The sequence below is a fragment of the Chrysochloris asiatica genome, unplaced genomic scaffold, assembly GCF_000296735.1.
Source record: "Chrysochloris asiatica unplaced genomic scaffold, ChrAsi1.0 scaffold00163, whole genome shotgun sequence".
In the NCBI taxonomy this organism is placed as follows: Eukaryota; Metazoa; Chordata; class Mammalia; order Afrosoricida; family Chrysochloridae; genus Chrysochloris; species Chrysochloris asiatica.
The window spans coordinates 7,186,815-7,214,175 of record NW_006408681.1 but is presented as its reverse complement, the minus strand read 5'-3'; the positions used below and the strand labels follow the sequence as shown (position 1 = coordinate 7,214,175).

Genomic DNA, 27,361 nt, shown 5'->3' with positions numbered 1-27,361 from the left:
AAATGTGTTCAAATTTGTACATGTTGCCCTTGATAATGAGACACCTAAGTGAACAAGTACAAGTGAGAAGTAAGAGAGGTACATAGTTTAGAAGTTGTGGTAGACACCTTCTATGCTGACTCCCATTGACCCCCATTTCTTGGTATTCCTGGTCTAGCATAATCCCCTTTCTTTGGATAATTTGCTTCTGATGAATAGAATGTAGCTATGTCACATCCATGATTAGGTCAAAACATTTTGTGAGTTCTTTCTCGCTAAAAGAATCTATTGCTTTCACAATTTGCACACTTTGATAGAGCAATCTATTTTGTTGAAGAGGTCCACATGGCAAGGTACTGAGCATTCCTCTGGCCAAGAGTAAACAAGGAAGTGAGGTCTTCAATCCAAGAATCCGCAAGGAACTGAATGCTGTCAACAACCTTTCCCAATTAAGCCTTTGGGTGGGACTGCAGACCCTTGGCTCATACCTCAGTTACAGCTGTATAGGAAACTATGAAACAGAGAACTCGGAAGAACTGTGCGTAGATTCCTGACCCAGAAAAACTGTGAACTATAGAATACCTTTGTGTTTATTTAAGCTGATAAATTTTCAGGCAATCCATAATGCCACAATAGATAACTGATACTCTACAAGGATGCTAGATTTGGAATTCATCAGTATATATGCAGCATGAACAGTCTTAGTGAGGAAGAGTATATAGTGATAGGGAAGAAAAGAGAGTGGATTAGAACTTCGAGTAATACTAAAAATTAAGGAATAGGCGGGGGACCAACAGCCTGACTTTTCTGAGAAGGAATAGTTGAGGAAGCGGTGACCAAACATCAAATGCTGAGATAAGGACTATAAACTGAATTTTTAGCAATAATTTTGTTTACCTTCATGCAAACAATTTAAAAGAAGTGACCTGGGTGGAAGGTGGAGTCTAATAAATAGAGGAGAAAATATAAAATGAAGAGCTACAAGAAGCTATTGTGACTATTTAAAGACATTTAGTAGTGATTATGAGACGCTTAGATGTCAGCTTGAGGACTAAGGTGCGCCTGACCTGCCATGGTATTTTCAATAACCTCATACGCATGCGAAAGCTGGGCAGTGAATAAGGAAGACCATAGAAGATTTGATGCTTTTGAGTTATGGTGTTGGCAGAGAATATTGAAAGTGCCATGGGCTGCCAAAAGAACCAATAGATATGTTTTTGGAAGAAGTGCACCCAGAGTGCTCCTTGGAGGCCAGGATGGCCAAACTTCGTCTCTCATACTTCGGACATATTGTCAAGAGGGACCAGTCACTGGATAAGGGGATCATGTTTGGTAAGGTGGAGGGTCAGAGAAAAACAGGAAGACCCCCAATGAGATGTATTGGCCAAGTGGCAGTATCAATAGACTCAAACGTGGCAACAGTAGTGAGATTGGCCCAGGATTGGGCAGTGTTTTGTTCTGCTGTGCATAGGTCGCTGTGGGTCGGTACCACCTTGATGGCACCTGACAACAACAACAACATGAGATGCTTAGTAGCTTTTGTGAGAAGAGTAACATGATACATGATGTAGAACAGTGAGTCGCTGGTGTTTTAATGCTGGGAAAGAGACTTGTGCACATTTATATGATGAGGCATTCTTGATCATTCACATTTGTATTTCATTTTCCTCAGAGCTGTTATTTATAATACAAGCAACTGTAAAGGAAATAATTTGTATAACCACTCACAATCCTTCCAAATATTTGAAGGGGCTTACATGTTCATTTCCATTTTACATAACTTAAAAATATCATATCATTTTTCCACTTATTGTAACATAAACATTTCTTAATGTTGCCATATTGGTGACAGAGTTCTTTTAATATTGTATAATACTTTGTTAAAGCATGTGTTCTATAAATGATCTGTTTACTTTTTGTTGGACATTTAGGTTGTTTCCAACTTTTAATAACTGTAAATAAACCTGTGATTAATTGCTCAAAGTTTCTGCAAAACAAAAACAAAGAGGCTCTCCATAAGAAATGCCTTCTGGAATCTTATCAAAGTCAGCAGTCTTCATGCTAAAGGACATTGAGTAGAATTGAATAAAAATTCATGTAAAAACTGATGGGTTTTTGCATGATGATGAAGTTTAGTGCCTAAACTTACTTCAAAGTTTCTGCAAATTCATCCTGGGTTTATGTCTTTCTACTAACACACTGACATACAAGAAATACAGCAGAGTGGACCTCAGTCATCTTTCTTCTGTTTATCAAGATTGGAAGATTGCTCTCCAAGTAAAATAATCTACTCTCCCAAGAGGATTGTTTGCACTGCCAAAAAATGTCTTCCATTTGAATTTACAGTGATTGTTGCAAATCTTCAAAACACTGGGCCTGCCAAATCCTTCCTAAGAGTTGTTATCATATTTCTGATGAGAAAAAGAAAGCTTTGACTGCTTTTGCAATGGTCAGCTGAAATCCATCAAGTTTTAAATAGAGCATGTCACCTTTCTCGTTCTCCCTTATTGACTTACCCTTCTTTATGTTTACCCTAAAGTCAAGGTAAACATATGACTACTCATCTTAAGTTTCCCTGATTTAAGATAATGAACATGCCTATGTCTCAGGACTTATTCAAGCATTGCCGTCACCCACAAAATCACAAAGAAGAACAAATGGGACCAGTATCTGAAAAATCAGCACACCGTGCGAGAAGACACTTGGTAGAATATTATGAAAGAGAGAGTACATAGTTGCTATTAAGAGCTGTGGTTCTAGAGATAATTAGATATAAGTTCAAATCCCAAGCAAATGGGTGAGCTCTGTGATTTGGGGCATGCTATTTTAACTGATCTGATTATATAGTTATAATTCAGGAACTTTGTAAAGAATTAAGTGAGATATTGTATGTTGTCATTGTCATTAAGTGCTGTCGAGTCATAGAGACCTTGTATAAGATTTCTGAGGCTTTAAATCTCTTCAAAAACAGAAAGCCTGGCAGCTCGGGCCATGAACCCTTTGGTACATAGTCCAGCGCTTATTATATGGAGCCACCGCACTCCCAGATACTGTATAGGGGATTCAAAACGTTCATGGAAAATGAAATTAAAAGGTAGTGAAATCTATCAATGAACTTTGTGAGGCTCCTCGTATGTAAAGTCTTAACACACCACCTGACACAAACTAAGACCTTTATAAACATTACTCATTATTATTACCAATAGAGACAAAATTAACTGGGTGACAAGCTAAGGTATACTTTTGCAGTAACAGGTAGCCACTGGGTAAAGCTGCTACAGCAGTAGTCAACGTAAGCAGACAGCCATCGTGTTAGCCTGGTAATGCTTTGAATAGCAGAAAGACAGTGATAGAGAATCAAGGCCTGCACAAAATTAAGCAGTCATGAAGTTAGTTGTTGGTGGTGGTATTTTTGTCAGGCGCCATCAAGTCGGTTCCAACTCATAACAACCTGATACACAACAGAACAAAATACTACCCAGTCCTGCACCATTCTCACAATTGTTACGTTTGAGCCCATTGCTGCTGCCACTGTGTTACCCCATCTCTCTGAAGGGTCTTCCTTATTTTGCTGATCCTCCACTTTTCCAAGCATGATATCTTTCTTCAGGGACTAGTCCCTCCTGATAACATGTCCGAAGTATGAGAGGTGAAGTTTCACCATCCTGCTTGTTAAGGAGCACTCTGGATGCACTTCACCCAAGTCAAGCAGCGGGCATCAGAAAAATCTCTCCACTGATAGGAAGGCCTTAGTTACCAGGAGAGGTTTTGTTCATCATATTCTTGTTTCTAGAATCCTTGGGTACAAACGGTTAGTGAGTTTAACTGCAACCGTGAAAGGCTGCAGGTTCCAGACCAACCAGAGAGATCTCAGAAAAAAGGTCTCACTTCCAAGAAACCAGCCACTGAAAACCCTGTGGACATGGTTCTACTGACACACAGGAGGTCACCATCAGTTGGCATTGACTTGATGGCAACTTTTTTTTTTTTCCTAGCCTCTAGAAATGGTGATGGCAGAAGTAAAACTGGGTTCCATCCTCAGAAAATTTTGTATAAAAGACTGGAAATAGCAGCACTAAGTCTCAGGGAACAAATAGAATTTCAATTTCTATGCAAGGACTTGAGGTTAGGGAGAGACTGACTGACTGGAAGTGAAATTACGACTCAGTAATTGTAACTGGTTCAGGTTCTCTGCGTCCCATTTACCAAGCATTTTCAATAGTTTCTCCCATCCTAGAACTGCAAGAAAACAGAGATTAACATCTGCACTTTGGGATGGCTGTTTGATTGAAAGAAAAACTATCAATACACATAATAGTTACTTAACTAAACTTAGACTTAGAAGTCTACCTTTTTTTTTTTTTCAAATTTAAGGTGACAGCATATTTTACTTGGGAAAAGACTCCGTTTTCTTCAGTCTCAAAGGAGTCCATGACGTGGCAAGGGTAAAAGACAAATGTTTTAAACAATTCATCTATGATCTCTTTCCTATCAGTATCAAACTTTTGGTGAGTTGTGACATGTGTTTATCTTCTATGGCAAAATATTCCCTCCATATTGTTGTTAAGTTTTGTTGAGTTGGTTCCGATTCATAGGGACCCTGTGTAGTGTTTCCAAGGAGCAGCTGCTGATCTTGTGAAGTCCATTGTTGATCCTACAGAGCCACACCAGGAGTGATCACAAGAGTGGTGGCTATTTGGTAGATGAGAAAGTGTGAAAGCCATTTTAAACAAGGTGGTGGTGGTGGTTATGTGCCAGGGAATCGGTTCCGACTCATAGTGACCTATGCAGGGTTTCTGAGGTTGTATAAATCTTTACGGGAGCAGAAAGCCTCATCTTTCTCCCAAGGAACAGATGGTACTTTCGAACCGCTGACTTTAAGGTTCACAGCCCGATTCGTAACCGCTAAGCTAGCGGAGCTCCTTTTTAAACAGGGCTGTTGTTGTTGTTGTTATGTGCCGTGGAGTCAGTTCCGAGTCATGGCGACCCTTTACAGGGTTTCCGAGATTATAAATCTTTATGGGAGCAGAAAGCCTCATCTTTCTCCTGCGGAACAGCTGGTAGTTTCGAACTGCTGACCCTGAGGTTAGCAGCCCTATTCGTAACCGCTACGCTACCAGACCTCCTTTAAACAGGGTAGGGTGGCATATAAAAGAGAAGGGAATAAAAGATTATTCCCTACAGCTACGCCTCCAATTATCATTACACCTTCTCTTTTATATCCCTCCCCTATCCTGTTTGGGAGTCCTGGTGTGGCACTGTGGATTAATGCACTGGATTGCAAAGTCATTTGAGCTACAGGTTTGGCAGTTCAAGCTCTCCAACTGCTGTTCCTCCGAAACCTTATACAGGGTCGCTATGGGTCAGAACTGACTTGATGGCACTTAACACCAACAACAACAACCCTGTTTTAGGACTGCTGGTGTTGCGCTGTAGAATCAGCACTGGACTGCAAACCACAAGGTCAGTAGTTCAAACTCACCAGCTACTCCTCAGAAACCCTACACAGGGTTGCTATGGGTATGAATTGACTCCACAGCATTTAGCCATAACAATAATCCTATTTTAAATGACTTTCACAATGTCTGGTCTTCCAACAAGCCACCACTCTTACTTTCAAGTATGCCTGGGTATGTAATGTACTTTATACATTTTATAAATGTCAGTGGGTTCCTCTAGGGTGGGAGCCACTACCAAAAGAGCTCAATCTATCATCTTTAAACTGAGAAAGAAATGCCCTCATTTTCACTCATTATTTCTATCTTCCCCCACTCATTTGTCCTCACATGTCTTTTCCTATTCCTCTTTATTCTTCAGAGCTCAGCTCAAGTTCAATATCATACTGAAACCTTGTGAATAACCTTAACCCATCAGAGTCCTCTCCCACTTACAGTCTATACCATTCATTTAGCACTGGGGGGAAAAAAGTCTAAGGGAGTTCATGTTGTCGAAGAGCCATCTTCAGACTCAGTACTATTGAAAATTTGTGTCCAGTCTTTTTGTTGTTGTTGTTATGGGAGATTGTGATGTGCTTTGTAGAATGTTTGGTTGCATCTCCAGCCTTGTAACAATTAGATGCCAGTAGCAATCCACTACCCCACCCAGTATGACAGCACAAAATGTCTCTAGACATCATCAAATATCCCTTTTTAATGTGGAAAAGGAGGCCCCAACTGAGAAGCATTGTTGCAATCATCCCTGTGTATCAGGTACTGCACTAAACTCGGTTCAGACTTTGTTTAATGGTCAGGTAGTACTTTCCTATCTTAGCCTCACTTTGCTTTGGTTTCTACATTTATTTTAAATGTTTCATATTGCATCTTTTTCTTTGTAAATCATTTAAAGTCCTTTTTAAAAACAAGGCATATATAACACTCATTGCTTCTTTTAAACCTTGCCAAAGCTTTTGAAAATAGAAATTTAAATCACCTTTTAACAGGTTAAAACTAGAACTCTTTGCTCAGTAACAAGAACACCGTCCAAATAACAATGGTGGAACAAAGATTCACAATCAAGCCTGTCTGATTCCTAAGATATATTTTCACTGTACTGTATCATTTATGGACTTCTGGTGTGGAACAGTGGGATCAAAACTGGATGGTGCTCCACAAGGTCGGCAGCTCAGATCCACCAGCTATTCCTTGGAAACCCTATACAGGTTCACTATGAGCCAGAACCAATTCAATAGAATTTAACAATTTTGTTATGTTAACTTTCTTTCCATAGTCTCATGTTGTTTATTCAACTGAATTTTAATTTACAGAGCTGGGATTGTGCCTAAGATCTCTTGAGAACTGTGTCTGTTTCTTATGATTTCATAGGAATAGTTAATCCAATGGAAAACACACCTTTATTTTAGTTCTCCAGAAAGCCCACAAAAGAGAATGAGGTATAAAAAATCTGATACTGAAAGCATTCATTTTCTATCATTTATCTGAAACTACACTAAAACTATTCAATACTTTTGAAGGTTCAGAAAATATATTACAGGAAAAAAAAATCATCTCAATGATTACTTTAATGCACAGCCTTGGTTTTGTGGCATTTCCCTCATTTCCTCAGGGAAGGCTATTTCTCCAACTTATTTCTTTTCAATTGATTGTGAGGATTTCAATCTTTTTAGACCTTTTGCATTAGAGGAAGGTACAAGTCAGCTATTTTTTCTCCATTTGGGGAGTTTGGAGTTTATCCCACCCTTCCCTAATTCAACAACCTCTACAATTGATTTTCAAAAATCAAATTGCTGTTTAGGACAGAAAGTTCAAGATCAGAGTATTGCATCAGTATTATATGCTCCAAGCCAGAAAAGGAGAGGTTAAATTCCTCATTTCTGCTAACCTTAAGAGGGCCTTTGAAGAAGGGATCTTTGTAAATGGATGTCTGAAAGAAAAAAGGAAGACATCAACAAAAACATGCCTTACATTTTCTGTTAGGCCATCAGAGCCAAAGCTTCTGTAATTCTGGTTTGCTGTCATCAAGAGGACACAGTGGGGCATGGCTAGAAGATATGCTGAGGTTTCAATTATTATACAGACCAGGCAATTTCAAACAAATTTGTACTTTCAATCAGAGTTCAATTCAATGAGGCCAATATTTTATTGGTTACAAATAGGACTGCTAACCTCAGGGTCAGCACTTTGAAACTACCAGCTGTTCCGTGGGAGAAAGATGAGGCTTTCTGCTCCTAGAAAGATTTACAGCCTTGGAAAGGTGAGGCTTTTTGCTCCTGTAAAGATTTACAGGGTCGCTATGAGTCGGAACCGAACAACAACGAAAGCAAATGTGGCTAAATGACCCACCACGATTAAACTTTCTCACACTTCCCATGAGAACAGAAGATTCTGATATGTATTGTTGTTGTCAGGTGCCATCGAGTCGGAACCGACTCATAGCGACCCCATGCACAGCAGAACGAAACAATGTTCGATCCTGGGCCAACCTCACTACCGCCGCCACACCTGAGTCCATCAATGATGCCACCTGGCTGATCCATCTCGTTGGGGGTCTTCCTCTTCTTCTCTGACCCTCCACCCTACCCAGCATGACATCCTTCTCTAACGATTGTTTCCTCCGGACAATATGTCCAAAGTAGGAGAGACGAAGCTTATGTATATGTATAAAACACTCAAATTCCAGCCAGGGGATTTCTTTTAATTTTCAGATAAAAAATAAATGTTTATTAAGATTGTTGTTAAGTGCCATCGTGTTAGTACAGACTCATAGTAATCTTATGCACAATAGAACATGAGCCAACTTCACAACCGTTGCTATGCTTGAGCCTGTTGCTGCTGCCACTGAGCCAATCCCTCTCACTGGGGACTTCCTCTCTTTTGCTAACTAGCCACTTAACCAAGCATGATGTCCTTCTCAAGAGACTGGTCCCTCCTAATAATTTAAGTATGAGAGATGAAGCCTCACCAGCCTGGCTTCCAAGGAGCATTCTGGCTGTACTTCTTCCAACACAGATTTGTTTGTTCTTTTGAAAGTCCATGATACTTTTAATATTTTTCTCCAACACCATAATTTAAATGCATCAATTACTTCTTCTTTAGTCCTTATCTAACTTTCACATGCATATTGGAAATGCTATGGCTTGGTTATGGTGCATCTTAATCCTCAAACTGACGTCTTTGCCCTTTAGCTTTTTAAAGAGTTGTTGCACAGTTGTCGTTTGTTGTTGTTAGGTGCCATCAAGGCGGTATGGACCCATAGCGACCTTATGCACAGCAGAACAAAACGCTGCCGGATCCTGGGTCAACCTCAATACTGTTGCCACACTTGTGTCCATCGATGCTGCCACTTGGCCAATACATCTCATTGGGGGTCTTGCTCTTTTTTTCTGACCCTCCACCTTACCAACATTATATCTTCTCCAGTGTCTGGTCCCTCTTGACAATATGTCCGAAGTATGAGAGACGAAGTTTGGCCATCTTAGCCTCTGAGGAGCACTCTGGCTGCATTTCTTCCAAAACAGATCTATTGGTTCTTTTGGCAGCCCGTCAATATTCTCCTCCAACACCATAACTCAAAAGCATCAATTCTTTTACTGTCTTCCTTATTCACGGTCCAGCTTTCGCATGTATATGAGATTATTGAAAATACCATGACTTGGGTTAGGTGCACCTTAATCCTCAAGAAGACATCTTTGCTCCTCAACACTTTAAAAAGGTCTTGTGCAGCAGATTTGCCTAATGCAATACGTCATTTGATTTCTTGACTGCTGGTTCGGTAAGTATTGATAGTTGATACAAAAAGAATGAAGTGCTTGACAACTTCAATCTTTTCTCCATTGATAAGAATGTTGTTTACTAGTTCAGTGATGAGAATTTTTGTTTTCTTTACATTGAGATGTAATCCATACCGAAGGCTGTGCTCTTTGAGCTTCATCAGTAAATGTTTTAAGTCCTCGTCACTGTTAGCAAGCAAGGTTGTATCATCTGCATATTGCAGGCTGTTAATGAGTCTTCCTCCAACCCTGATGCCATATATTTCTTCATATAATCCAGCTTCTCAGATTATTTGTTCAGCATACAGGTTGAATAAGTATGGTGAAAGAATACAACCTTGTCGCACACCTTTCTTAATTTTAAAACATTCAGTGTTCCCATGTTCTGTTCGAACAAGTTTTTCTTGGTCCTGGTACAGATTCCTCATGAGCACAATTAAGTGATCTGGAATACTCATACTTCACAATGTTGTCCATAGCTTGTCATGATCCATACAATTGAAAACCTTTGCATAGTCAATAAAGCACAGGTAAATATCTACTGTTGCACAGTAGATTTAACTAATGCAATACATTGTTTGATTTCTTGACTACTGCTTCCAGGAGCATTGACTTTGAATCCAAGTAAAATGAGTCTTTAACAACTTCAATTTTTTTCTCCATTTGTAATAATATTATTAATTGGCCCAGATGTGAGAAATTTTGTTTTCTTTCCATTGAGGTGGGATCCACACAGAAAGCTGTGGTCTTTTATCTTCATTAATAAGTATTTTAAGTGTTCTTTGCTTCCAGAAAACATAATAGTATGATCTGCATATCCAATTGTTAATGAGACTTCCTTCAATCCCTATACCATTTATTCTTCATGTAATCCAGCTTCTCAGATTATTTGCTTAGCATACAATTAAATAAGTATGAGGAAAGACACAACCCTGGTACATAACTTTCTTGATTTTAAAACATTCAGTATCCTTTTGTTCCATTGTAACAATCTCCTCTTGGTCTATGTACAGTTCCTCATGAGCACAACAAATTGTTCTGGAATATCCATTCTTAGCAATGTTGTTCATAGCTTGTCACGATACATAAAATCAAATGTCTTTGCATAGTCAATAAAGCACAAGTAATTATCTTCCTTGTATTTTCTGCTTTTAGCCAAGATCCATCTGGATATCCCTAGCTCTACAGCCTCTTCTGAATACAGCTTTGATTTCTGGCATTTCCCTGTGGATGTATTGTTGCAGTCGTTTTTGAATTATTTTCAACAAAATTTTACTTGCATGTGATATCAAAAATATTATTCAATGATTTCCACATTCCATTGGGTCACTTCTCTTTGGAATGGGCACAGACATGAATCTTTTCCAATTGGTTTGCCAAGTAGCTCTCTTAGAGATTTTAGTATAGATCAGTGATCACCTCCAGTGGTGCATCACTTTGTTGAATTTCCATTTGTATTCCATCAATTCCTGGAGTCTTGGTTTTCACCAGTGCCTTCAGTGCAGCTTGGACTTCTTCCTTTCAGTACCATTGGTTCTTGATCATATGTTAGAAATGGCTGAACATTGACCATTTCTTTTTGGTACAGTGACTCTGTGTACTCATTAGCGTTAAGAACTATAAATAGCAGCATCATTATACTTAAAACATCTTAGGTTTATTTCTAGATTTGTTTTTTTTAGCTGTGATCTAAGGCTTCACGCCATACCCCATTTTCACTTTATGACAGAAGTAGGTTAGAGGAAGGTTAGATGAGCTTCCAGCCTTTCAATATTAATTTCATTTGGGTCTAGTATACTCAGTTTATCCTGATTCTGATTTTAGACCCATAAGAAAAATCTAGTTGTTGCAACTTTCTCATCTTAGATTAACCTTATTCTTTTTTGCCAACTATGACAGATCTCAAATTTTCAGTGGTCTTTCCTTCTATCTCTCCTATGGCCATCCAGACTTGATCAACTTTTAGACATAATATCTCTTGAAAAGCTGAAACAAAATCAATGTGTGTGTGAGGGGGAAGATATAAAGCTCTACATAACAAAAAACAAAATAATGTCCCTAACTCAGTTTAGCTTAGATTTTAAAGGTTTTTCTCTGTGGGATTCTTTGTTTGAATATTAAGCAAGCTGTTTACTTTGTAAGCATCAAGAAAGAAAGTCAGTCCATTAAGGAAAACCTCCTTCTAGGAATGAAACTCTAAGGGAACCTATGACCCGTATAGTATGCTCACTGGTGATCACCTGGTTCTATTTCTGAGTGGAAGATGGGGAAATGCAGCAATGAAGACAAGGGCTGAGATTGGCCAAGTTCCATTGGCACCTCTCCTTAAGATGTGAGGGAGAAGAAGAAAGACTGGCTGGTCTGAAGTTTAGGAAGATGTGTTGTCGGGGACCTGCCTCGACATAGGGGTTCGGTTCATGAGGAGAGGATACCTGACGGCGAGTCATACATATCAAGAATACACAGAAAGAGACAAAGAGAGAGACAATGAGGCACCCCAAAGCCAGGGTGGATACATCACTGGTGGGCAGGCCTGGGAGTACAGGCATCGTGGCCTCTGCAGGCAGCAACTCACTGCCCTGCCATCTTTACCGCATGCCTTCCAGCCAGTAATGCACTGCCATCTTTACTCTATACCTGCCAACCAGCAATACACTGCCATCTTTACTCCATGCCTGCCAACCAGTAATGCACACCTGGGGAGGCCCGGGCCTCTGTTTTATTTAGGGGAGGAGCTTCACACCAAGCTGGGAGGGACTTAGGCAAGGTACAGCTAACATCAGTACTTTTCCAGACATTCAGGTAACTTTACATCGTACTTCGCTGGTTCGCATCCCAGGCCCACAACTTGGTTTCTCAGGCCCAATTAACGTATCTATAGCCCCTGAGCATAGTTGAGGGAAGATGAGAGATAAAGACAAAAGCTTGGGTGGAGTCCTGCTGCTTTGGCTTCCTGAGCCAGGTCTACAGGAGGACTCTAGATGAGATGCCCAGGTGAATGGGCTGCACCTGGAAAAGGATTAGGGAGGATGGGTTCTTTGTCTATGAAACAAAGAGCTGTGAAGTAGCTAAGATATTTTTAGTTAATCCTTTGGAGAAAGGCTTAACCTTGCAACCTTTAGTCTCGGCTTTAGGAAAATATCACATTTATCTGTGGATTGTCAAAGGCTCCAGTGTATTAATATATATACCTGAATATTAATATGAAAGCAATTTGCCATTAACTGCCAGTGGCCTCATTTGTTACACTCGGCCCTAGAGGGCCTCGAACCTCTGACTAGTCTTACACGGTCTGCAACAATGTGTGAATTTCTGAATACATGAACACTGACCTAGCCCCTGGGGGTAAGGCTGAGACTGAAGCAACCAGCTAGTCTTAAGTTCAGGGAGGTATGGATGAACTCCCAAACTTGTAGCCAGGACCCATTTGACTTAGCTTGGATGGATAGTTGACCAGAACTTGAAATGATGACAATAAAATTATTTGATACTGACAGCAAGTGTAAATTGCTACAATTTGATAAACGAAACTTTTGCCTATGAATGCAATGACTCAAAATTTCAATTGGAATGGAAAGATTCTTCATGTCAAGAAACCACCTTGTATCCTCAGTGTAATGGGTTGATAGGGATGAGAAATTTAGACACTGGCTATCAAAAATGGGGGAGGGTGTACAGGCAAAGAAGGCATGAAGTGGCTGGCTCATAAGCTTTCCTGAATCTTTAATTGCAGAATGAGATGGGGTGAGGGAAAACCTCCAGTGAATAGTCTTCCTCTTCCCCAGATGGATCTGTTGAAAGGGGATAGGGAACAACGGTGATAGGTTTTGATTCAGCTGTGAATAACTGTAAGCAGGATTAATTGCAATTGTAACAATTGTAATTGTTGAAGATGTGTAACTAATTGGAGAGAATAGGTAATCTTTCATTTCAGGAACAGAGGATTCCAGGACCATCAAGAAGGAAAAGCATGAATGTAGCATGAGATTCCTACCTAGAAAAGCAGGAAGAGCAGAGATGGTGGCAGCGTGTCTTCAGGCAGGAGACTGGCTGACAGAATATGCTCTTTGGACATTTAATTGAATATATATTTGATTTATAAGTGTACATCAAATATTTTTGCCTTGTTCACGTGTGAAATAAAATATGTAAATGGGGAACCACAGGGAGGAAGTAGGATAAATGTTATTGCAGGAAGGGAATTGAAATCATTACAGTTTACTGATAATCTTATCTGTAAACCTTCATCCAAGTCAGAATAAAAAACTAAAAAAAAAAAAAATAATGAGATTAGGGAGAAAGATTTCAGTCAGTGAAATGTATTTATACCATTTCCTCCATTTTATGGACAAAGAAGCTGAAGCACAAGTAGATTAAATTAAATGTCTGATGTTTCATAGGGAATTGGGTGACAGAACCCGAAATCTTATCCAAGTAGTATGACTCTAGACTAATATTAAAACTATTCTAGACTACCTAACTATAAACTTTATTTTCCTCACCCTTGTGGTCTGCACATATCCTCACAATGGTATTTTTGGCAATGTCATGGGTAATTATGGCAAACCATAATTCTCATTGCCTTTATGAGCTTAATTTGTTTAAAGCCTGAATTATATGTTTTATTGTTGTTATTGTTAAGTGCCATAATATAATAAAATTTTAGTTGAAGAAACTTGCTTTTTGTGCACTTTAACAGTTTAATCACATGGTGTGAGGAACCATGATATTCCATTTAATCAATGACTTTAAACAATTGTGCTGCCATGGATAAAACAAGTGATCCTTCCTTTCAAGGTAGTTGCTGCAAAGTGCAGTTGAGTAGATTCTAACTCACAGCGATCATGCATAGAGTTTCAAAGAGGCGGTTGATGAGCTTAAACTGCCAACTGTGATTAGCAATCCACAGGTAACTCCTGAATATGCCTCCCAAACAGAAGCAGATGACCATATCAACACATGTCCTGAAATAAGATAAAGGGACTCAGGCAAATGAGCTGGAAGTAGACCTACACACCATACTGGAAAATGGGCAGGCTTTGGAAATGACTGAGAAGGAATTCAGAAAAATGATCATAAAAAGTATCAAAACACTATGCTCCCTTAAACAAACAATAAATAAGGAGGATTCGGATGCAGATCGTGCAGACCCGGTCAGGAGGCCAAGCCCGTGGGCCCAAGCGTTGTTGACCGTCCAAACCATAGGCTCTGAGGATCAGACTTTAGCTACCTAGTAGACATAGCAAACTGTCCCTCATCTGATTATTCAGTAATGCTTGTTAGTAATCTCATACATGAGCCCTGGATATCCACAGACAAATGTAAAAACCTTCCCTAAAAGCCGAGACTGTAAATTCCAAAAAGGCAAGTCCCCCCACCCATCAAAAAAAAAAAGCTAAAGAGGATAGAAGAAACACTGTTAACTGATGATATATGGAGGAGATAATAATCAATGTAATGAAACAAGCTATATGAATGGTTGAATGTGAAGCTGATGATGTGTCCAGTAAACTTTCACTCAATCCAAAATAAAAACATTTAATTAAAAAAAAACCACTATGCAACTGAGTTGAGAAAAATAAGGAAGAAGTCAGGAAAGCACTACAGGAACAATCAAATAAGATAAATACAGCATTAGAAACATTTCAAAACCTACAGAAAGAGGTCCAAATGATTAATAATAGAATATCAGAAATGGACAATACTCTAAAAGGGCAGAGGAGTAGAAGTTTTGTAACAAAAACATGGGAGTGGTTAATCTTACAATCCAGAAACAGAAGACCCTAGGACCATCCAGAGAAGCAGGGACGCCAGAGATGGAGGCAGAGATGGGGACATGGAGAGGGGGAGTGGCTGAGGACTCTAGATTCATGAGAATAGAGGGACTGAGAGCTGGTGGCCAGGAGGTAGACTTGCAGAATGTGCCTTTTGGAGGTGTAAATTATTATATATGCCTGAATGTTTTTGTTTTTTTAAAAAAGCTAAAGTGAATAGACAGAAATACTGTTAACTGATGATACATGGAGGGGATTATATTCATTGTAAGGAAACAAGGTATATGATTTGTTGAATGTAAAACTGATGACCTGCCCTGTAAACTTTCACTCAATCTACAATAAAAACCTTAAAAAGAAATATTTAAGTGACATATGTGAATCCAACTGGAAGACTCAGTGGTAAAATTTCTCTTATGGCCAGATATAACATGGTTATTGTTGTTGTTATGTGCCGTGGAGTCGGTTCTGACTCATAAGGACACTGTACAGGGTTTCCGAGGCTATAAATCTTTATGTGAGCAGAAAGCGTCATCTTTCTCCCGCAGAACAGCTGGTAGTTTCGAACTGCTGACCATGAGTTTAGCCGCCCGATTCATAACTACTATGCTACCAGAGCTCCTTAGATATAACATACAGTACAAATAATCTGAACGCTCTGATTTTCTATAAGTTAATGAACACTGCCCTATTTTCTTGATATATTTACAATGTAAAAATAAGCTGGGGATGGATTTCACACAGATTTTATTTTTAACTATAGCATCTGATAGAATTACAAATGATGATATCAACATTCATTTCTTCATAGCCCACATTCACTTGTAAAAAATACATTTAAATAAGTTCTTACAAAAACATAGGTCAGTGTCGATGGGAAGGTCAACTGTCACCAAGACAGGTTTTGATTTAAAAGGAATAAATCATCATAGTAATCTCTGAAAGTCTCTGTAATCTTCAGAAAATTGCTTCTATAAAAGTCTCAAGTCTATTAGTAAATCAAGCCGTTTTATGATTTTTATGACGGTGGTGGTTATTTTGAAACACTAAAACATACTCTACAGTTTAGGGATTGGTGTGGCTGCCATTGCTATGCTTTCAATTCCACACTCATCTGTTCCTCTCTGGATTCTGAAGTAACCAGCCTCACCCCAAGTGGTGCCCCAGCTGTTTTTAACAATCCAGTAGTCCATCCCAGAGACCGAGTCAGTGCCATAACCAACAAGCAGAACTGCATGATTGGTCAGCTCAAAAGGGTTGAAAGGGTCTCTCAGACCAGTGTGGTGATAGATCCCTTTGTGATAGAGGAAGAAGTCATCATAGACTTCAAAAGCAACTGCGATGGGCCCATGACTGACCAGCTCAAGCTTCATCAGAGCTTCATTACAGCCCCCATAGAAACCTCCCACATAGTGGTAATCCGAGGAGTAGTAACGTAAGCAGTCCTCCTTCAGTTTGCATGGAACATCAGTAGCTTTGTAAGGGAAGCAGGACTCTTCCACCAGTCCAAAATCTTGGGCATACTTTCCTGCGATAAGATATGGGAAGCCACCTTCACAGCCTGAGGATAAAAAACATGCACAGTTATTACTTCTCTGTTAAAAGGGGTATAGGAGAAATTGTCTATTTCCTATACTTTCTTCTGTTCCAGTTAATTTTTAAGTTAACTATGAAAGTTGATTTAGCTTCCATTCAGCCATCTAGCTAACCATCCTACCATCCTCATCCATTTAACAGATAGTTATCCAGCACCTAATATGGGAGAAAGCTACAGACTAGTAGTTAAGCAGGCAGGCTCTGAAGCCCAAGCACACAGGTGCAAATTCAAAGCTGTGTGAACTTCACTTCCATTTACTTATCTGGAAAACATACAGTAATTGTTTGTTTTCTGTTGTAGGATTTCATTAGTTGCTCAAGGCTGAAAATACACATTCAATAATGTCAGCTAGTGTCATGGCTATAGAGCCAGATACCATGTCTCGGCTATTTCTCAAAACAGCTCTCCCTGATAACCTATCGTAAAAAAAATTTAAATCAAGCCCTCATCCCCTTCCTCCAGTTCTGGATTTATTACACAGATTCATACCCTTTAAAGAGCTCTGGTAGCATTCTCTGGTAGCGTAGTGGTTACAAATCAGGCTGCAAACTTAAGGTCAGCAGTTCGAAACTACCAGCTGTTCCACGAGAGAAAGATGAGGCTTTCTGCTTCCGTAAAGATTTACAGCCTCGGAAACCCTGTGCTGGGTTGCTATGAGTCAGAACTGACTCCACGACACAGAACAACAAGGAGCTCTGGTAACATAGTGGTTATAAATCGGGCTGTGAACTTTAAGGTTGGCAGCTCGAAACTACCAGCTGTTCCGTGGGAGAAAGATGAGGCTTTCTGCTCCCATAAAGATTTATAGCCTCGGAAACCCTGTAAAGTGTCGCTATGGGTTGGAATCGACTAGACAGCACTTAACAACAACATACCCTTTAATTTGTCTTCTCATTAGTATAATTTTACTAGTTTTATATAATATCTATTTAATGTTGTTTTCCCTCACTAGAAAGCTTCATGAGGGTGATAGTGGTTGTGTGCCATCGAGTCAGTTCCAACTCATAATGACCTTGTACTGGGTTTCTGAGGCTGTAAATCTTTACAGGAGCAGAAAGTCCCATCTTTCTCCTACGGAGTAACTAGAAGATTTGAACTGCTGACCTTGCAGTTGGCAGCGCAGCTCATAATCCACTATGTTACTGGGGTTCCTTTTCACAGGGTTAGGTACTATCATAGACAACAGTCTCCAGAATCTAGCAACCATATTATTAATTTTGAATAAATATTTCAAAAAGAATGAAAGGCTCACTAACAAAACCACTCACCACACCTAGAAAGGCAGTTTCAATGAGGAGCTAGAAAACTTTGCCAAGGCCGTATCGGGTCCATTGCAGAAAACATTAAAATGGGAACATTTCTTTCTGAACCAATTCTAGTGAGCCTTTCTATATTGTTATTGTTAAAGAGCCACTGAATCAATTCAGAACCTGAACAGGTTTCTGAGGAGAGACTGGTGGGTTTGAACCACAGACCTTGCAGCTAGCAGTCCAGTGCTTATCCTACAGCACTACATGAAGATTTTATTACTATACACATTATTTATCCCTGTTCTGAAAACCTATGAATCTCATTTAAACATTCTCCTAGAAATAAACCAGTGTTATAGTTTTAATAGAAGTGTGACTATGGAGTAAGGAATCAGAACCAAAATTCCAATGGCTATCTGTATAACCTTCAAAACGTTATAGAACTTCAAAATTCCAATCTGTATAACCTTCAAAACGTTATAGAACTTCTTTAGGCTCATTCTCTGTCTACACAGAGTAATGTCACTGTCTACTTCACAGGGTTTTGAGCATTGTTGGTGGTAGTTGTGGATGTGTGCTGTAGAGTTAGTTTTGACTCAGAACGACCTTGTATTGGGTTACTGAGGCTGTAAATCTTTATGTAAACAGACACCCTTACCTTTCTCCCACGGAGTTGTGGGTGGATTTGAACTGCTGACTTTGAGGTTAGCAACCCAATGTGTAAGGAACTCTGCCACCAGGTCTCTTTTGAGTATTGTTAGGTAATGAATATAAGAAGCTTCAATATATCAAACAGGCACTGATCAGGGCCTAATTTACATTTTTCTGCAGTGGCTGGTCAGGAAAGACTATTTTATTTGAAAAGAGTCTAGGCATGGTGCCTGGCTACTTAGCTGTGATGGTACAGCGAATTCCATGGGAATCATCTACAAATAAGTGAATGTCTAGAACTTGCAGCCAGATTTTCTGATTCTAGACACTGTGTTCTTTCCACTACAAAGTACACATGAGTAAAGGCAATGGAACAGTGTTGCAATACAGCACTTACCCTGAGAATACTGGCTGCAAGACACGACCTCCTGAGGACTGAAGATGGGGGTCTGAGAATTGTTGGTTTGTATACGGATCCTTGATTCTAGCATACCCAGAGAAGCAAATGTGTAGCAGCTCCCACAAGATGCTGGTGATAAAAAAGAAAAATGTATATATAACTAAAGATACCTTAGAGGCTTGCACAAGGAATCATAGAGAAACCTGAGTGGATGACTTACATTAATATATTTCTACTGATTCACTCAACAAACATACTGTACTTATAGGCCAACTTACAGGGGCTTTCCATGGAAGTATAATAGGAATTATAACCAAAACATCTATTAATTTAATTATTTAACAGTTTTGTTGATAATGAAGAAATGATTTATATGTACAATAGTCTGTGGCATCAGGTTGAGAGATACCTATGGAGACATACATTTGAGTTGATCTTTTAAATATTCCTAAGGCAGTATTTTCCAAAGTGTGTTAGGTAAAATTAACCCAAGAATATCTCAAGTCTGGATAAGTTGTATGAAGAGTTGTATTTTACCAAGGATTTCTGAGTTGTGCCTGGTGAGTTTGAACTGCTGGCCTTGTGCTTCAAACTGACCTTGTGGATCAGTGCACATCCTGCAGCGCCACACCAGGAGGCAGATGACGCATAGTGAAACGAAAGAAACTAGAAGACTTCTAATGCCCACTGTATAGAGCCTGGTAGTACAGTGCCTAAGCTCTTGGCTACTAACTGGCAGATCCATTGCTTGAACTCACAAACTACTCTAGCTGTTCTGTAGGAGAAATCTTCCATGAAGATTACAGCTTTGGAAACCCTATGAAGTAGTTCTGCTCTGTCCTATAGACTTGCTAAGAACTGAAAATGACGTGGTAGCACAGAGTTTGCTTTGTGGATAATGACTGGTGGACAGCTATGGTCCTCTTAGAATCCCTCCCAAGAAGAGAGGAATATGAGAAGTAGTTAGATGGTGGTAAGAGACCAACGAGAAGAAAACAGCTTTCTTTAACACCTGGATGCTACATCAAAGATAAAAGATATTTACTTAAGAAACATTGCTAGGGATGCAGTTGCTATCACAAGAAAAGGATACAATACTAGAAGGTAAATTATATTGAAAAGATTTATTTTTCTGTATGTTCCTTTAAAATATGTATAGATAAAAGGAAGAAATATACATAAGGAAATATGATATGTATGTGATGTTAGAACTTTTACTTTTTCTAACTTAGAAAGATTTTAAATAAAAGACTTTAAAATTTGTTATGATATAGCCTTCTTGATTTCTGATATAAATTCTACATGAAGAGACGCTTGAACGAAGTCTAAGATGTTGGTATTCAATCTAGTTTTACACACCTAATACATTTTTCATGTCATCAATATGTTAGTTACCAAAGTGTTTAAGTGGCAAGCACTGACTCGACTGCACCTAACAACACCAAAATTCTCTTACGTAAATAAAATAAAATTTATGAACAGCTATATAACTAAAGCAAAACAAAAAAACCCACATTCTACATAAAGAAAAATCTGTCTTTGTTCTCTTTGTTGTTGTTATGTGCCGTGGAGTCGGTTCCAACTCATAGTGACCCTGTACAGGGTTTCCGAGGCTGTAAATCTTTACAGGAGCAGAAATAACTTCCTCCATTCGAGAGAAAAGCATTCCAAGAAAGCATTATGCATGAAAAATATTGCCAGAGGACACAGTTTTCTCTTTCTCCAAGCAACTTTTGATTCATGTTCCTCCCTGAACACAAAGAAAATCAGGACACTCTATGCTCTGCCTGCAACCTATTTGATTTACTTAAGATTGTTTTCCATAAACTAAATTGTGAATGTCTTTGAGTGTTCACAGGGAATGTGTTTTCTTTATCTTGGTACCTGACATAGTGAAGAATAAACCAAGGAATAAGCAAGTGGGTAAATATTTACTTCCAGGAAATATAGTGAATTTAATTGAGTCACTCAACTTTAACTTGTTCCTAACCTACAGTCATGCAGAAGTCCTAAGTCCCTGGTGTGGTGCTGTAGGATAGGCACAGGACCGCAAGGTTCGTTTGAACCACAAAATTGATATGCGTTGGAACCTACTTGACAGCACTTAACAACAACCACCTCTAGGAAGACAAAAGCCCTAAGTCCCAACATGAACCTCTCCTAAGGTGTTCAATAATATACCACAAGGTCTACTAGACTGTAATTCTCCTCATAAGAATCTCAAGTTTATCTGTATCATGTAATGCTTTTGCTTCTCAATCACTTGAAAAGGACCTTGAATTAAGCTAATGCCCAACCTACTGACTTAACAATAAGTGTGCTGACTTTCAGTTTCATACCTCTAACACGTAGCAGGTCCTGGTGTGATGCTATGGGCTAATGACCTGGACTACAACGTCCATTTGAACCACAAGGTCGGTGGTTCAGGTTCACCACCCACTCCTAGGAATCCCTATACAGGGTCGCTATGGGTCAGAACTGACACAGTGGCATTTAGCAACAGCAACAGGCAGCAGGGCTACTGCCTAAGCATCTCCTAATAAAGGCCTAGGGTTCTTTTCAGTGTATACGTCTGAGCCTAGCAGAATGAACCTTCAGAATTTCTTTTAACTTATAGTTTTTAATTTTAGAAACCATCTAAACAAAACTACCCTTAAGATCTCTCTTTCAAATGATGAAATGTTAAGGAACCCGTTGAAAGTCAGTAAGCAAAGCCAGTGTAACTTTCATAGGACACCAAGGCCATATAATAAAACGCACATCTTAAGAGAGCTGCAAACCTACCCCACTTGGAACACTTCTTTTGGCCCACAGAAGCCAAGTAAGTAATCTCTCTGGTTAACCATTAAATCCCCATTATCTAACCATCTAGCACTTGGAAAGGACAAGTCTCAGAACATTCGAGGGCTCAGAAACTACTCTATTAACAAAGAAATCATAGGAAAGAGAAAAGAAGATAATCTTCCTCAAGCTGCTGACTTTCCCAGAAGAATTTGTTTGCTGTCAAGGTAATTAATGCCTCTTTTCAAAAGACAGGGTCAGAGTCTAGATTCTCAAAGAACCATTATCCCTTAAGAAGATTACAATGCAATAAAGAAAAATAAGTGGATATGGTCCAACTGGAATTCTGCAGCAATCTGATTTCCACAATCTCAAACAGACAATTTGATTTTTATATAGCTTAACTATTATGAGCTTTACTTTCTAACAGTAGCCAGCAGGCTGGGGAGGGCTGGTGGTGGTGGGAAGGAAGCTGAGCCAGGGGAAATCACTTGATTATTTGGACATTTCTTTTTTCCTTGTATCTCTGGTAGCATAGTGGTTACGAATCGGGATGTGAACCTTAAGCTCAGCAGTTCGAAACTACCAGCTGTTCCGTGGGAGAAAGATGAGGCTTTCTGCTCCGGTAAAGATTTACAGCCTCGGAAACCCTGTTCAGGGTCGCTATGGATCGGAACCAACTCGATGGCACTTAACAACAACAACAACGTAAAAGTTTTAAGGTCCCTGCCTTCCAGTTCTCATAATATAAATAATACCAAGACTTAAATGGTACGGATTTTAAACATTAGGAAAACACTCTGCATGTCATAATTAATGTGATCTATAGGGGACACTTCCCTTCTCTTTTAAAGCTATAGTCATAAATAAGGCAGCTCAGCTTCGAGGAGAAAAAAGAGAGTCCATTTCATCCAATTTCCTTCTCACACTTCATGTAGTTTCACTTAATGTAGCCGCTGGTAGTTTCGAACTGCTGACCGTGAGATTAGCAGCCCAATTCATAACCACTACACTACCAGAGTGGGAGCATCGAAAAAAGCAGAAAAGTTTGGATGTACTAACTGCTCACAAGATATGGTTAACTAGTGATATAATAAATCAAGAAAAGGACATTAGAACTATTAATGATAAATGTTTTGATGTTGGTTTTCTGGTAGCCTGAGTAAAAACTATTACTGTTTCCAATTTTCTGAATTTAGCTATAAGCCTAGTGCATAAAGCTGCTTTCAAGTATACAGGTAAAACCTCATTTGCCACCTCAATATTTCTGCTTTCTTAAATCTTGGTTTGTTCTCTAAAAAGAGAAATGTGAATTCCTGAAATTAAAACTAATTTTTACTTCTGAAGTATATGCTGTTGTTACTGTTGTTAAGTGCCACTGAGTCAGTACTAACTGAAAGCCACCCTGTATAGGGTTTCCAAAGAACAGCTAGTGGGTTTGAATGGCCAACCTGGTAGTTAATATCCCAGTGCGAATCCTATAGCAAACCACCAGGACACAATTAGCAGAAATTTACAAGTAGCCAAGTTAGCAGGAAGAGAAAATGATGAGTCGGCCCGAACCTAAAGTACAGAAAACCAAAAGGAAGTGAAAAGAGGAACATTAACTGCATTTTGTTTTCAAGTATCTGACAAAGAACAAAAAAATACAGGGTCAATGTAAAGGCAATTGGATTCCTAGTGTGTTGAACTGTAAGATAAACACTAAACCTCAAGGTCTCTTTGAACCACAAGGTTGGCAGCTCAAAATCACCAGTCACTCCTTGGAAACCCTACACAGGGTCTCTATGGGTGGGAACTGACTCAATGGCACTTAACACCACCAAACATAAAGATATGCAAGCAAAAAATTAAATTACACCATGATAACTGATTTAGTAAAATATTTTTAGAACTGGGTTTTTGTTGTTATATGCCGTGGAGTCGGTTCCAACTCGTAGCGACCCTATACAGGGTTTCTGAGGTTGTAAATCTTTGTGGGAGCAGAAAGCCTTCGTTTTTTTCCCGTGGAGCCACTGGTAGTTTCAAACTGCTGACCGTGAGATTAGCAGCCCGATTCATAACCACTATGCTACTAGAGTGGGAGCATCGAAAAAAGCAGAAAAGTTTGGATGTACTAATTGCTTGCAAGATATGGCTGACTAGTGATAAGATAATAATTCAAGAAAAGGACATTAGAACTATTAATGATAAATGCTTTGATGTTGATTTTCTGGTAGCCTGAGTAAAAGCTATTATTGTTTCTAATTTTCTATTTTCTTGAATTGTTGTTGTTGTTGATGAGTGCCCTCGATTCGGTTCTGGCTCATAGTGACCCTGTACAGGGTTTCTGAGGAGTGGATGGTGAGCTTGAACCACTAACCTTCCGGTTCAAAAGTACTTTGCAGTACAGCACATTAACCCACAGTGCCACACCAGGTCTCCTTGCATATCTTACTAAACTATAAATCTCTAGGACATGGTCTTTATATTTTCTATAATTGAAAAAAAAACCCCACAATTCCAACACATTAGGTATTCTATGTACAACAACACAAACAACAATGTAATATTATAGCTCCCATTACTGAGAGCTAACCATTTGTCAGGCTCTGTGTTCAACACTTGACAAACAATATTTACTTAATTCTCACAAATAAGCTAAAATGTTTGTTTGATGATTGAGTAAATTTTAATCCTGTCTTCATGAAAGAGAAGGAAGAGAAAGATCTCAAGATTCACTCTTCTCCAAATCTGAAGTTTCTCAAATTGCTGGTGCCAAGTAAAGACTAGTTGCTAAGACCCTTGGTGTCAGAAGAAAGAAAGGAGCCTTGGTAATGTCTTGCTTTGTCAAAGTACTGTACATTCAGAATGCTCACAGGAATTCAGTTTTGACAAGTGGGAGAGGCTGTCATAGAGTTTTTAGGAAAAGAGGGGAACAAATTTATCTTTGGTGTTATTAATGTACTGTTCTCTCAGGAGACACCAATCAGAATGTTTCCAGATAGCAATTACTACACCTATTTTATAATAACAAATCAGTCTACTATAACTATCTTCAAAATGAGCTTAGACTTTATAAACCTGAACATTGCATAAATGATTTTCCAAGTCATTGCTGACTAAAACTTACGATAGCAGCAAAACTTGCTATAAAGAGCAATCGTTGTTGTTGTTGTGAAGTGCCTTGGAGTCTGTTCCAACTCATAGCAACTCTTTTTAGGGTTTCCGAGACTTTAAATCTTTGCAAGGGCAGAAGGCTCATCTTTCTCCCATGGAGAAACTGGCAGGCTCGAACCAAGGACCTTGTGATTTACAATCTAGTGTTGATCATATGAAGCCACTGTGCTCTAAAGCAATTAGTGGAAGTGTTATTATATCAACTCGTACTTTACCTAATTTCTGAAAATAACTAGCAAAAATGCTGTTATAATGGAACTTTTTGAAAATCTGGGGTCTGCCCCTTGGACTCTAATCAGAAAGCTAGATTTAGCACTAAATATGAGGGGACTTCAACAATTTCATGGAAAAAGTGGTATTACCTTTCATTCACTCTTCCATGAACTTTCTGAAAGCCCTTTGTATTGTATCCTGGTATAAACTAAATTGGAAAGTTTTCAATTGGAAGGTTAAACATCTATATTATCAGAAAAACAATTAAGGACCTATTTTCTGAGATTATATAATAATTAAAGACTAAATGATGGAGATGGACCACAGAGTAGGAAGCAAAGAAGTATTCCGGAAGCCATGTGTAGAAGAAAGTTCAATTGTACAATCTAAGTCAAGGAAGTTCTTTTCTAGCTAAAATGTCCTAGGATCACATTTAATATAGTGTAAAGCACTTACATTTATTGTACCATGAATCACTGGATACCATTCTTTGTTTCTACATGATTACTCCTACTAGAAGAGTAAATGAGTTTGTCTTTCATGTCCATTCAACTCACTGGATCATCTATTAAGAAGGATTCTTAGGAAATCATGAAGTCAGTTATAAAGATGATCTATTACCAAAATCTGCCATGGATAAAATGGATTCTCATGGCCATTTCATTTCTTTATCACCAGAATCCATCAAAGAGCCTGACACATAATAAATGTTTAATAAATATTTCAGAATGAATTAATAAAAAAAGCAAAAGAGCAATTTTTTTTTTTATACCTTGGTTTCGAACAGGGCTAAGAAAATTGATACCATGAACATTTCTCCAGTCCCAAGATTTTGGCAAATGCAAAAGCTTTTGTCGTATTTCAGTGGTCAGTGGTGCTGGTTTGGGTCTAGGATAGAAATATGAATTTGAAATTAATGCACAATCTTTCTTTTGAGGATTATTTCTTAATCTCTAATTCCATGATGATTTCAACCATTTGGTCATGATCTCCAGTCAGACTCAAAAGATCACTTTTCTCATGAATGCTTCCATGTGTCTGAAGCTAGGTTGTATGAATGGTTTTCGCTATCTATTTTCTATTCAACCAGTATTCTTTTTCCCTTTTGTAATGGCACTGGCATTATACATATTTATTCAATATGTGAACTGCCAACCTTGCAGTTAAAACTGGCCTTGCAGTCCCGCGCATTAACCCACAGCGCCACATCAACACTCCAGTCTACATATTGTTGTTGTTGTTATGTGTGGTGGAGTCGGTTCCGACCCATAGTGACCCTGTACAGGGTTTCAGAGGCTGTAAATCTTTACAGGAGGAGAAAGCCTCATCTTTCTCCCTCGGAACAGCTGGTAGTTTCGAACTGCTGACCTTGAGGTTTGCAGCCCGATTCATAACTGCTACTTTATCAGAGCTCCTAGACTAAACATTAGTGGCTCTTAATCCTGGCGTGGCGCTGTGGGTTAATGCGTCAGACTGCAAAGTCGTTTGAACTGCAAGGTCGGTGGTTCAAGCTCACCAGCTGTTCCTTGGAAACCCTATACAGGGTTGCTATGGGTTGGAATAGACTCGATGGCACTTAACAACAACAACAATCCTCTGGACTAAGATTTTTTAAGAATTTCATAAAAGCTCTTGATTCAGAGATAAATTTAGAAAATATTAAATTTTGTCTATAATTTCAGAATTTCACAAACCCCATAAACCTTAAGTAAGAATCTCTGAGACTGTCTATTATGCCACCAAATATTTACACTAGAACCAATTTATATACAAATGCTAGTGAGAACCAAGAAGTCAGACTATAATATCTACTCTAATGTTCCCATTTTATTCAATCCTATTTTTGTATCTTAAACCTTCTAGCCTTAAAAAGCAACTCTGGATATATATATACATATATATATATACACACACATAAAGGTTAAGTAAAGAAAATCCCAAGCACAGGAAAAGTTCCTCAGAAACATGGCACACGACATATGACAAAGCAGTGTGTTTGAGGCTCAGATTTTGGAGCAGAGGCCTTGAGTCTCCCTAGACCCAAATGCTAACAAGATGAGGCACTCACACTTATAGGTCTGTAATCTTGTTGCTGACTGGGTCTCATCGTCCTGTGTCACTCAGCCACACAACTGCTTTTCCTCCTTATTTTAGTGCTTTTGAGATGGGGTTACTTATGCTCATTCTCCTAAATTCTTTTGATGACAACATCTCATGGTACTAGAAATCCCTCAAAATACATTTTGAAAAATACTATTGGGTCAGCTGTCTGTATCAGTGGGTCCACATCCATGGATTCAACCTACCACAGATCAAAAAAAAAAAAAAAAA

General features: G+C 38.9%; 1 protein-coding gene across 1 annotated transcript in view; it reads right to left on the bottom strand.

Annotated features, from left to right (window-relative positions):
• Positions 1-16,006: 16,006 nt before the first annotated feature.
• CTSC (cathepsin C) overlaps positions 16,007-27,361 on the bottom strand; it is a 53,154-nt gene continuing 41,799 nt past the window's right edge. Inside the window, exons 5-7 of the mRNA XM_006871219.1 lie at positions 25,803-25,918; positions 18,875-19,006; positions 16,007-16,540 (exon numbers count right to left, since the gene is read on the bottom strand). Coding sequence (XP_006871281.1) covers positions 16,038-16,540; positions 18,875-19,006; positions 25,803-25,918 — 751 coding nt within the window. The 3' untranslated portion in view covers positions 16,007-16,037. The remainder of the gene's footprint in view (positions 16,541-18,874; positions 19,007-25,802; positions 25,919-27,361) is intronic.